This window comes from Myxocyprinus asiaticus, chromosome 40 (genome assembly GCF_019703515.2).
Source record: "Myxocyprinus asiaticus isolate MX2 ecotype Aquarium Trade chromosome 40, UBuf_Myxa_2, whole genome shotgun sequence".
Classification (NCBI taxonomy): Eukaryota; Metazoa; Chordata; class Actinopteri; order Cypriniformes; family Catostomidae; genus Myxocyprinus; species Myxocyprinus asiaticus.
This window is the reverse complement of record NC_059383.1, coordinates 26,669,573-26,682,413: the sequence shown is the minus strand read 5'-3', so window position 1 is coordinate 26,682,413 and position 12,841 is coordinate 26,669,573. Positions and strand designations below refer to the sequence as shown.

The following is a 12,841-nucleotide window of genomic DNA, read 5'->3' as shown; positions in this document are numbered from 1 at the left end:
TGTACACTCCATATATGGTTATTTTGTGGAGGAGACGGGGTGGGGAATGAATCACGTGCATGTATACACAATCTTCCATTAGCTGGGATTTATTAAGGGAACTGCAGGTTCTGGTGTACGTATGGTTTTATAAATCTTATAATAATCTTATAATATACTGTATATATATATATATATATATATATATATATTTTTTTTTTTTTTTTTTTTTTTTAATTTTTTTTTTTTTTTTTTTTGTGCATACGCAAAATCTGACTTTTGGGAAGAAATCTAAGCAGAGTTTTATACATGGGGCCCCTGGTGATATAAAAATGACACCATAGAGTTATATTTTGGTATGTTCTCACCCAAAATCGATTGGATTGCTTCAGAAGGCATGGATGAAACCACTGGAGTCTGATGGATTACCTTTATGCGGCCTTTGTGTGATTTTTGAAGCTTTGTAATTTATTTTTGTAATTCAATTAATTTGAATTATAATTAGTGTTAATTTATAATTTATAACAATAAAGTGATTTGATTTGATTTGATTTGATAATGTTAGCAATATATTTGATTATATATTAATAATTATATATTATATATAATTATTATATGCTAATGATAAATAATTATAATGATTATATTTAAAGTAAGATTTTTTTTATTGTTTATTTAATATTTTATTTTATTTTATTGTCCAGACCTATTACTAAAAGGACTTTTGTTTTGCTTTTTCTCATCCGACGCTTGATCTCTGCGCTTTTAACAGTCACGTGGGCCAAATGCCGAGCTCTCATTGGCCATCTCCATTTTTCTGCTTTTCGAAATTCCCCGTTTACTTTTGCAAGTAGCTCTTGTTACGGAAACACACGTTTGTAGACCACCGCTCATTTGTACCCCAGTGTTATTTCGAAAAATAACCGATACGTTACTTACTCAAACATTTACTTAGATAGTTCGCCAGCTGTCATACATAAACTCCTGCAGCTCTTTGTTGTTGTGAGTTACCGGTGCTGCGTCAGTTAGTATATATTGATGCTATAATTTCCCTGTGGATTTCGCTATCTTTAAAGTAGTAATGTATACTGGCAGCCGCAGCCACATACAAGACATTGTGGTTAAGCGTAATTCTTCGAGAAAGAGATCCAGGAATGGCATGAGAAATCACTTCACTCCAGCCAAAGAGCAGTCCAGTTTTACATCTGGTACATGCTCTGTGGGTGATGGACACACATACACTCAAGACATGACTGAAAATAAAGACACCGAGCTGGTAAACATTCCCTTCATCTTTTTTTATTGGGCCAATAAAAGATATGCTTTGGTTCCGGGCATTATAATGGTGCAGATATGTTTGGTTTCTGTTCTTATCTAGTGCTGCAGTGACAATGAGGATTTATTTGAGGGTTATGACAGCATTGTGGGCGACAGCTCCTTTCTGGCTGAACTTGAAGACGTGGAGCTCCAGATGCACCAACATCACAAAGATCAACAGACTCCAAAGTCCTGTGAGGATCAACTCTCAGACTCTATCTTAGTTGAGGATTTCAGAGATTCACCACTGAGAACTTTGCCAAGTTCTCAACTTGCATTTCAACAAGCTGTCATGACCCCACAAAAAAGCCCTTCCAGGGGTGCACATAGCACCTCTACCCCTGATTTAACAAACCTTAAACCAGCTGCCAGTCATGCAGGTGTAAATAAGCCAGCACCAAAGGCCAGAAGGAGCATGAAAGACCATCTTAAGAAAGTACTGATTGATAATGCATCAACATCAAACACCATCTCCAAGACAGTACAGCAGAAGGAAGCTGTGATGACTGAAGAAATGAGTGTTGCCATGCAGGCCATGGAGTCCATATCAGCAGAGGGGGACCTGGGCCCTTTCTTCGGTCTCCCATCCAGAGTTAAGGATCTTATCTTGAGATTAAAAGGAATCCAGGATTTGTATGGTAAATAATTCTCATCCTTTCAATCTCACTTGCCCACATCCTGCAAATCATGCAGTTTTCAGTGATGCTCCCTTTTCTTTCTATTCTAGATTGGCAGAAGACATGCCTGAGCCTGGATTCAGTGCAACAAAAGAGAAATCTAATTTATTCATTACCAACAAGTGGAGGAAAGACTCTAGTGGCAGAGATTCTCATATTTAAAGAGCTCTTGTGTAGAAAGAAGGATGCACTTCTTATTTTGCCATACATATCCCTGGTTCAGGAAAAGGTGTTATATCAACATTTTTATTTAATTATAATTTTTTTCAGTAATGAATACCTTTATTGTAATCTACCGATCATAAAATGATAGATATTGATTGCATTTCAGGTTCGAGGGTTGTCTAGCTTCGGAATTGAGTTGGACTTCATGGTTGAGGAGTATGCTGGCAGTAAAGGGAAGTTTCCTCCGGTGAAGAGAAGAGGCAAAAACTCTCTGTACATCACAACCATTGAAAAGGGACACAGTCTCATCAACTCGCTGATCGAAATGGACCGTCTAGAAAATATTGGCTTGGTTGTTGTGGATGAGGTGTGTATCACCAATGAATAATAATGGGATTGATCTTCGTATGCTTTTGTCTGTATTGGTGAATTCATACCCATTTATTATTGTCAGTGGAGAATGTTTCTGTATTGCACAGAATTAAAGGTTGACCAATATGGATTTTCAAGGCTGATATCTAGAAACCAAGGTGGCAAATGACCAACAAAAAGGATAGTGAAGGGATAGTTCACCCAAAAATGAAAATTCTCTCATCATTTACTCACCTTCATGTCACCCCAAACCTGTATGACTTACTTTCTACTTTGGAACACCTATGAAGATATTCTGAGGAACTGTTTTTGTCCATAGAATGAAAGTCAGTGGGGTCCAGTTTTGTTTTGAACTGCATTAACTTTCATTGTATGGACAAAAAAACACTGAGACATTTTTCAAAATATCTTCTTTTGTGTTCCACAGACGAAAGAAATGCATACGGGATTTGAGCGATGCATAGGTGAGTAAATGATGAGAGAATTTACATTTTTAGGTGAGCTTACCACTTTAATGCATATATGCAATATATACGTGTATAAATATAATAAAATATATTTAATGATCGCATATGAGATACATATAATTATAAATATAAATATTAAAAATATTTTACTCAATATTTACTTAATCTTTAAAGCAGAATATGTGCACTCTGAAGTCCACTTTTGTTCAGTCGGCCATTGCAGAAAATATCAAAACAGCAAAATATTGTCTGATTATTCCTCCTAGTCATCACTACATCAGAATTTTTTTTTAAATTGTGATTCAGTTGAAATTTGATACTTGGCAACAATTATTTCAAATAAATGACTTTTTTTTAATTTTTTTATTTTATTTTATTTATTTTATTATTGCAGCTCCATATGCTTGGTGGTGGCAGCAGAGGGGCAATTCTTGAAATGACGTTGTCAAAAATTCTGTACATGAGCAGTGAGTAGCCTAAAAAAATCACACGTGCAATGCTCTGGCTCTGTGATGTTACGGATTCTGATTGTTCACATTGTTGTTTCTATACAGAATCAACGCAAATTATTGGAATGAGTGCGACACTAGGCAATGTGAGAGATCTTCAGATGTTTCTAAGAGCTGAAAACTACACCAATGACTTCAGGCCTGTAAGACTCCTTTTCTGAAGCTAATTTGCCCAGTTTATTTGGAAAAAAATTCAACATTTTCCGTATTAAAACTACTTGAAAAGGTTACTTTAGGCTTAAAAATAAAAAAGCTTTAAATACAACAAAAAGCTCTAAATACAGCAAACAAATCAACTGAAGATACAGTATACAGGTGCATCTCAATAAATTAGAATGTCGTGGAAAAGTTCATTTATTTCAATAATTCAACTCAAATTGTGAAACTCGTGTATTAAATAAATTCAGTGCACACAGACTGAAGTAGTAGTAGTAGTAGCTTTTTTGAGATAGTGAATTGGTGGGTTTTTGTTAAATGTGAGCCAAAATCATCACAATTAAAAGAACCAAAGACTTAAACTACTTCAGTCTGTGTGCATTGAATTTATTTAATACACAAGTTTCACAATTTGAGTTGAATTACTGAAATAAATGAACTTTTCCACGACATTCTAATTTATTGAGATGCACCTGTACATTACATCTGGAACACCTGCTATGACTTTCTCACCTTTCTCACCTCTAATGATCCTTATGAATGGTTGTCTTTGTCATTTATAAAATTTTACTTGGCTTAAAATTCGATTTATTCAAATGTATGATGGCTAAGGCTAAATTATTTGTGATTCTGTAGGTTGAACTGAAAGAATATGTGAAATTAAAAGACAGCATATATGAAGTTGACCCAAAGGAAGAGGAATGCTTCAGATTCTCAAGATTCCTGGAATTTAAGGTATCAAAACTCAATCATGGCCAGAGCTCTGCAGAGCTGAGTCGTTTTTAATAAAATATCAATCTGCTGAGCTGCTGCAATTTCACATGATCGAACTTATGCGCAATGGACTTTCTCAGTACTCCAGTGGAATGCAGAAGATGGATCCTGATCACATCATAGTGCTGGCTACTGAAGTTATCCCTCAGCAGTCCTGCCTGATATTTTGTGCCACCAAGAAGAACTGTGAGAATCTAGCTGGAATGATCTGCAAGTATTTAAATAAGTGCGAAGACATTTATAATCCCCAAGTGTGTCAGTTTATATAGCTTTTGTTTTAGTAGCAAGTGTCCATTGATGCAAACTTTACTGATAACAAAGATTCAAGTTTTTTTTTTTTTTTTTAAATCATCATGAGAGTTTTTTTTTTTTAACACACATCTTCACAATAACATATTACAGCAAAGCTTGTAATTAATTAAATGGCATTAAGATATCATTGATGCCTAAAATATAAAAAATGTACTTTCACTTAACCAGTTAGTGGAACAAATTTTTTATTCTGATGTTAAACAGAAGAATCTTAAGGAAAGCCTAAAATACCTTTACAAGTGAACATATTACAGTACAGCCCTGTATCTGTATATAATTAGTTTCAAGGGATAGTTCACCCAAAAATGAAAATTTATCATCATTTACTCACCCTCATGCCATCACAGATGTGTATGACTTTCTTCTGGAGAACACAAATTAAGATTTTTAGAAGAATATCTCAGCTTTGTAGGTCCTCACAATACAAGTGAATGTTGGCCAGAAAATGTAATCTCCAATAAGACTGTAGCCAGCATAAAAGTTATCCATAAGACTTCAGTGGTTAAATACATATCTTCAGAAGTGATATGATAGGTGTGGATGAGAAACAATATTTTAGTACTTTTTTTTTTTTATCATAAATTCCCCTTCCTGCCCAGTAGGTGGCGATATGCATGAAGAATGTGAATCGCCATAAAAGAAGAAGAAAGTGAAAGTGGAGATATATAGTAAAAAAAAGAATTTAATATTGATCCGTTTCACACCTATCATTCACTTCTGAAGATGTGGATTAAACCACTGGAGTCTTATGGATTACTTTTATATTGTCTTTATGTGCTTTTTGGAGCTTCAAAAAACCTACAGAACTGAGATACTCTTCTAAAAATCTTTGTTCAGCAGAAGAAAGTCATAAACATCTGGTATGGCATGAGGGTGAGTAAATGATGAGAGAATTTTCCTTTTTGGGTGAACTATACCTTTAAATGAGCAACTTGATGCTAGATACATGATATTTTTTGTTATCATTGCTTGAGTGCCATTGATAAAAACCTCTGCATTGTTTCAGAGAGTTTCTGAAGCACAAGGAAGAAGAGAAAGCCACACTGTTGGGTGAACTGAAAAGCTGTGGTAATGGATCCTTGTGTCCTGTGCTGCAGAAGACTGTGCCATTTGGCCTGGCTTACCACCACAGTGGCCTGACCAGTGACGAAAGGAAGCTGGTAGAAGAAGCCTATTCCTCAGGGGTGCTCTGCCTCCTGACCTGCACCTCCACTCTTGCTGCTGGCATCAACCTTCCTGCACGCAGGTGTGTCCATATCTATGTGTCAGAGTAAAAGCACTTTCTAAAATCAGCTATTCTTTCCTTATATGCCCTTATTCACAATGATATAAAAGACAAAAAATGATTCTAGACATGCCAAAAACAGAATAGCCTAAACCTGGACTAAATTTTTTTTAACTTTTGAAAGGGGTTTCATTATCTCTGTTGTGCATTTGCTAATTCTCAGGGTGATTCTGCGTTCCCCGTACATAGCTGCAGATTTCTTAAAGAGAAGTCAGTACAAACAGATGGTGGGGAGAGCAGGACGAGCAGGTATTGATGCCATGGGCGAGAGTATCCTGGTCCTGCAGGACAAAGATATAATAATGGTAAAGAGCATTGACTTTTAAAGGTTGCTCTGTTTGTTTTTTGTTTGTATGTACGGTGGGGTCTATGAGTCTGAGACCACATTGAAAATCTGGGATTCTTTTTTTAAAACCTGGAAATAAAAGTTCTGGGGTTTGAAAACTTTAAAACAACAACAACAAAAAAGTTATGTAAATTAATAAGAAATATTTAAGATTTTACACTATTAATAGCTAATAGGTCACTAATAAAAAATAAGCACATTTGTGACATTTGACTATTTTATAAAAGGTCAGATTTTTTTACTTCCACTTAAAGGGATAGTTCACCCAAAAATGAAAATTCTCTCATCATTTACACACCCTAATGCCATCCCAGATGTGTGTCTTTTTCTTCTGCAGAGCACAAATGAAGATATTTAGAAGAATATCTCAGCTCTGTAGGTCCATACAATGCAAGCGAATGGTGGCCAGAAAATGGAATCTCAAAAAAATCACATAAAGCCAGTAGCCAGCATAAAAATAATCCATAAGACTCCGGTGGTTAAATCCATATCTTCTGAAGCGATATGATAGCTGTGGGTGAGAAGCATGTCAATATTTAAAGGGGTCATGACATGCTGTCTTTTTAAATAATTTTATTATCTTCCCTGAGGTCCACTTATAATATCAGTGAAGTTTTTTTTTTTTTTTTTTTTGCACCATAACAGTCATAATTTCATAATATATGATAATTTCCCACACTGTCTCTGGCCCTCTGGCCTAAATGCTCAGTTTTAATTTATCTGGCCCTTAAAGACTTCAATGTAAATGCGTACTGTTCTGATTGGCTAACTTCGTGCAGCCCCTCAAATACAGCTATATTTGAAACGCACTCAGAAGAAAATTAACTAGCTTCACATAATTGATAAAACTACATTTCAGAATCAGTTTTATTGCCAAGTATGCTTACACATACAAGGAATTTGTCTTGGTGACAGGAGCTTCCAGTGTACAACAATACAAAAACAGCAGCAAGACATAGATAATAAAAAAATAAAACGAATTATACACATACGTACAGACACACACATACACATGGGTAGTGCAAATCTAATACAATCTGTTATGTACAGTGCAAATACAAATCTGTTATGTACAGTGCAAATTTTTTTTCTTTTTTCTTTTTTTTAGAGGAATGAAATGGCAGAAGAGGTTGGATAAATATAAGAAAGACTAAACTATGTATTGCACATAGTTATTGCTCAATGGGGCAATTTAACTGTTCATGAGATGGATAGCCTGAGGGAAAAAACTGGTGGCACCAGTGATTGTACAGGTGCTAGAATTGAGTTTTCCCTGTCTCACAAGCTGCTGCCTGTCCGTCAGAAAGCTGGTAATCCACTGACAGATGGACATGGGAACAGAGAGTTGGTGTAATTTATTCTGGAGTATAGCTGGGATGATGGTGTTGAAAGCTGAACTGAAGTCCACAAAAAGGATCCTTGCATATGTCCCTGGTCTGTCCAGATGTTGCAGGATATGATGCAATCCTGTGTTGACTGCATCATCCACAGACCTGTTTGCTCGATAAACAAATTTCAGGGTTAACACATAACATACACCCAACACATTTCATTTGAATATATCAAAATGTTCACTCAAGCACAGCAACTATCAAACAGTCATGACATTTGAAACATTCGTGAATGAAACTGTTTACTCATGGGTCTTGTAGTGTTTAACTGCCGTATCTTCAATAACAGTTTCTTTGCAAAGCTTGAATCATATTGTGACTGGTTCACAAGCAGTCCATGCTGATATGAGCCAAAAACACGTGTTTTCAGCTCATATCAGTGTGGACTGCTTGTGAACCAGTCACAATATGATTGAAGCTTTGAAAGAAACTGTTATTGAAAGATACGGCAGTTAAACACTGAAATGTTCTGAATACGAAAATGTAATACAATCCAAGGTGATGTTGAGTGCTCAACAGGCCAAAGCAGAGATGCTGGTCTTAAGAGGAGGGACATCTCATGAAATAGAATGGATGTCTCCTTTTTAGAGTTATAACTTTACATTGCATCTTTTAAAAGAGGCACGAGATGCATGATAACGGTCAAAGCCATTCATCTAGTGCATGTTTATGTAGAAAAATATTTAAATCCATATAGGAACATGAAGGTGTCCTGTGTAAGTCCCCTTTGCTGTAGATTAATCTCCCATGACAGGCCCATGTCTCTCCTCTTCACCTGTGACTGACTGTGAGCACCAGTGGGGCCAAGGGTGCAATGATGAGAAATAGGCGTTGATGTCTTGCTGAAGAGGCAGTCATATCATGAAGAGTTTAGTCCTTATGATGTCACAAGTTCCACAAATTTCAAAAGAGCTGTTTCAACAGCCTGGCTTAAATAAATGCTCTTTTTTTAGAGGAAGTTTTGAGTTCTGAAACTTACATTATGTTTTTATAGTACAATGAACTCTAATATGTCAAAAGATCAAGGAAAATGTGATTTCTCATGTCATGACCCCTTTAAGTCCTTTTTTGACTATAAATCTCCACCTTTGACCTGCCCCGACCAGTAGGTGGCAATATGCACGAAGAATGTGAACTGCCAAGAAACGAAAAAGAATGTGAAAGTGAAAGTTGAGATTTATAGTTAAAAAAGACTTAAATATTGGTCTGTTTCTCACCCACACCTATCATATTGCTTCAGAAGTTATGGATTTAACCACTAATGTCATATGGATTGCTTTTATGCTGGGTTTATGTGATTTTTGGAGATTCAAATTTTGGAGATTCACTTGTATTGAGAGGACCAACAGAGCTGATATATTTTTCTAAAAATCTTCATTTGTGTTCAGAAGAAAGAAAGAAAGGAATACACATCTGGGATGGCATTTTTTGGGTGAACTGTCCCTTTAAGAGACACAAGATGCTCTTTGGAACATTCTCAGATCAAGGTGGGATAACATGGATCATCAGGTTTTGTAAAAACTTGTGGAGTCCATGCCAGCTAAGTTCTGAAACTCTTTATAATTTTTCAATTCAACCTCTCATTCAAATTGTTATACTGGTAATATAATTTGTCATGAAAGATATATTTATTTAATATCTATTTAATTTAACAAGAATGCAGAATAGAAGAAATTTTACTAGTGATCTTAGACTGTTGGACTCCACAGTACATAATAATTTATAAATTTATACATTTTTTGCATATGTGATTTTTTTTTTTTTTTTTTTCTTTTTTTTTCTTCCCCAGGCCAAAAATCTAGTGTCTGCACCAGTGGAGAAGTGTTACAGCAACCTGTTACATGATGGGGGGCGGGGCCTCCTTAGTCTCATCCTGTCACTCATTGGCCTGAAAGTGAGTGAAATATTTGGATTTTAATTGAATCACAATCTCATTGAAAGTCCAGAATTGTAAATACTAATCTCTTTCCTTTTATTTCAGATAACTACTACAAAAGAACAAGTGAGGGATTTTATGAAAGGCACACTCCTTAGTGTGCAGGAAGCTCAGGTCAGTCCAGAGAGGAGTTTGTGGGATCTTACAGTAGAGTCCATAGAGACACTGAGGCAGAAGGCTCTTATTGAAGCCTCTGGTGATGTAAAGGATGAAACCATTCTACAAATCACCAGACTTGGGAGAGCAACTTTTAAAGGTGAGAAAGAGTGTAGAATGAGGATTTCAGCATCTTATGAAATTTTGTTTGAATAACTGTTTAATTATTTACCACAGGGTGGCAACATGACCCTGTTTAGAGTATACATCAATCATTTCCTCTCTACCTTCTGTTTTTATTATTTGTTTTTCCAGAGCCTTCCTTTTGTAATATTTTCGATTCAAAATGTAACTTGTCTTTTCAGGTTCAGTAGACCTAAGCTACTGTGATCTGCTCTACAGAGACTTGTCAAAAGGGCTGGAGGGTTTACTGCTAAATAGTTTTCTTCACTTAGTTTATCTGGTAACTCCATATGACATGGTGCATCAATGCAAGCCAGACTGGATGATCTACTTCAGGCAGGTGGGAATGCTATCTTCTGGTTAAACCTGTATAAGTTGGATTTAGTGTTGCATTATGCACCAAACCTCCTTTAAGGTTGGTGCTTTCTGTTTAGGGTGCAACGGATGTGTCAATTTGTATGTTATTCGTATTTTGAATACTGGCTACTGATGTGGTCATCCTTTGTCTCTGAGTTGTATTTTTCCTGAATATGAATTTTACATTGTTTCAGTTTTCAAATTTGTCAGCTGCTGAGCAGAAGATGGCCACTGCTGTCGGAGTGCCTGAAAGTTTTGTGGCACGGAAGGCAGCGGGACAGAGCATGAGGAAGGTTGGCAGAAACAGCATTCCTCTCATGTTTCAGAATACCATATGTCAATCACATGCCTTTTTTGTTGGGATTTAACAGGCTATGTATAAGCAAAATAATGCTATTGAATGATACCATTAGCATTTCAAATGTCTGAAAATATATAGATTACTTTTATGTTGACTTATGTGATTTTTGGAGCTTTCAAAATTTTGGCACCCATTCTCTTGCATTGTATGGACCAAAAGAACTGAGACATTCTTCTAAAAAAGAAAGTCATACACATCTGGGATGGCATAAGGGTGAGGGAACTATTCCTTTAAGGGATTTGTGGAGTGTTATAGCTAAACCTAAATTTAACCCTTGTTTAAGTCTCCAAGGGGAAAATATAATGATTATTTGCAATGAAAAGCATTGGGGATTTAAGGTGAAACATCTCTAAACTGTATTTCACAACAATGCTTTTGTTCTTCTTTTCTCTCACCTGTATTTCAGTCTGTGGACATTATGGTGGTAAACAGGTTGTACCTGGCCTTAGTGCTGTACTCCCTGCTGAAGGAGACAAACCTGTGGAATGTTTCGGATAGATTCCAGCTGACTAGAGGCTTTGTACAGTCTCTTCTCAGCTCAGCTTCTGCCTTTGGCTCCTCTGTGCTGCATTTCACTGAGGTTGGGGAACATTAAGTTAAGTTAAGCTCAATCGACAGCATTTGTGGCATAATGTTGATTACCACAAAAATTTACTTCGACTTGTCCTTCCTTTTCTTTAAAAAAAAAAAAAAATCTGGGTTGCAGTGAGGCACTTACAATGGAAGTGAATGGGGACAATCCATACATGTTAAAATACTCACTGTTTCAAAAGTATCGCCACAAGACGTAAACAATAATAACAAAAGCTTTAACAGAACAATTAATGTAAGTGTTTTTATAAAATTGTAAGCTTCACATATCTGCCTTTTAAACCCTCCAAAAATTGGCCCCATTGACTTCCATTGGAGGGACAACATTTTTTAAATTATTTATTTATTTATTTATTTTTGGTAATTAACATTATGCCACAAATGCAGTCAGTTGAGCTTAACTTGCAATGAACCAGAAATATTTATTTAAATCTATCAGGGATAATGTCGAGACATACTGCCTATATATCAGCATCTGTTCCTACACCTACTACCATCCAGTCATTTATGGATCAGAGCCTAACTGAACACTCTTATAAGATTTGTTTTTCCATTTCAGGAGCTGGAGGAGTTTTGGGCCTACAAGGCTCTTCTTTTAGAGTTGACCCGCAGACTGACCTACTGTGTGCAGGCCGAGCTCATTCCACTCATGGAAGTGGCTGGAGTCATGGAGGTGTGTGTTCAGGCCTTTGTCTTGAGTTCTCTCTCTTTGTATGCCGTTATTCCCTCTATCGTGACTAGAGAAGTTGGAAGCTAAATTAATCAAATATTTAAAGTACATTTGGCTGTCATGTGTGTTTTAATGTTAACTGTGACAAATAAAACTCATTAACCAACCTTCATAACATTCACAAAAAGGCTTTTATTGGGATTTTATTGGGATCAGATTGTAAATTATTTGGCTGCCATTTAATGTGGTGTTTTTTACCCACTCTGTATTGATTCAGCATCGTGCAAAGCAGCTCTATAAAGCTGGTTACAAGACATTGGCACATCTTGCCAATGCTGATCCAAAGATTCTGGTCCAAACTATTGACAACCTCTTCAAGAGACAAGCCAATCAAATGATCGCATCAGCAAAAGTAAGTGCACTTTTGCACTATAGTAATATTTTATTTCTACTTAAGCTTTGCATTCATATTGACTTTCTCAGTGTTCATTTTTAGATGCTAATAAAAGAGAAAGCAGATGCTTTGCAGGAGGAAGTGGACGACCTGCTTATGCTGCCATCTGATCTCCCTTCTTTGTAAATTTTGATGTTTAGTTTTATTTATATAATGTAAAATATTATGGATATTATTTCACCTCAATGGCAGTATGTAAACTATTTTTTGACTGTTTGTCGGGCTGAAATAAATGTGGAAGTAAAAAGTGTAGCATGTCTGTTACTCTTTACCAAGTTTTAATTTGTGTCACATAGATTTTACAACCTCAAAGGAGAGAATTTGTTTTTTTTGAAAAAATCCAGCGCTCTCTCAGCCAATCAGCTCACGCATACAAATATGAATCGGACTGAAGCCCCGCCCAGGAGTCACTGGTAGCGTGATAGATTGTCACATAACTTGAC

At 36.1% G+C, this 12,841-nt stretch overlaps 1 protein-coding gene across 2 annotated transcripts; it reads left to right on the top strand.

The window, feature by feature from the left end:
* The first annotated feature begins 825 nt into the window (after positions 1-825).
* helq (helicase, POLQ like) lies at positions 826-12,670 on the top strand. Of its 2 annotated transcripts, none has more exons than XM_051681686.1 (18): positions 826-1,255; positions 1,358-1,934; positions 2,024-2,202; positions 2,305-2,505; positions 3,372-3,444; positions 3,532-3,629; positions 4,279-4,377; positions 4,497-4,630; positions 5,735-5,974; positions 6,177-6,318; positions 9,540-9,644; positions 9,732-9,942; positions 10,148-10,305; positions 10,517-10,615; positions 11,090-11,263; positions 11,834-11,947; positions 12,222-12,356; positions 12,441-12,670. In XM_051681686.1, the coding sequence occupies exons 1-18, from the start codon at positions 1,061-1,063 to the stop codon at positions 12,522-12,524; spliced, it is 3,018 nt and encodes a 1,005-aa protein (XP_051537646.1). In that variant the 5' UTR covers positions 826-1,060; the 3' UTR covers positions 12,525-12,670. The 2 variants fall into 2 exon arrangements, with proteins under 2 accessions (XP_051537646.1, XP_051537645.1); XM_051681685.1 differs by having other exon boundaries at positions 4,497-4,642.
* The last annotated feature ends 171 nt before the right edge of the window (positions 12,671-12,841 follow it).

Excerpts from the sequence above, each read along its gene's own strand:
- helq (XM_051681685.1), top strand. The coding sequence starts at position 1,061 with ATGTATACTGGCAGCCGCAGCCACATACAAGACATTGTGGTTAAGCGT. Across the intron at positions 3,630-4,278 it reads ACACCAATGACTTCAGGCCT|GTTGAACTGAAAGAATATGT; the intron begins GTAAGACTCCTT and ends GTGATTCTGTAG. Across the intron at positions 9,645-9,731 it reads TGTCACTCATTGGCCTGAAA|ATAACTACTACAAAAGAACA; the intron begins GTGAGTGAAATA and ends CTTTTATTTCAG.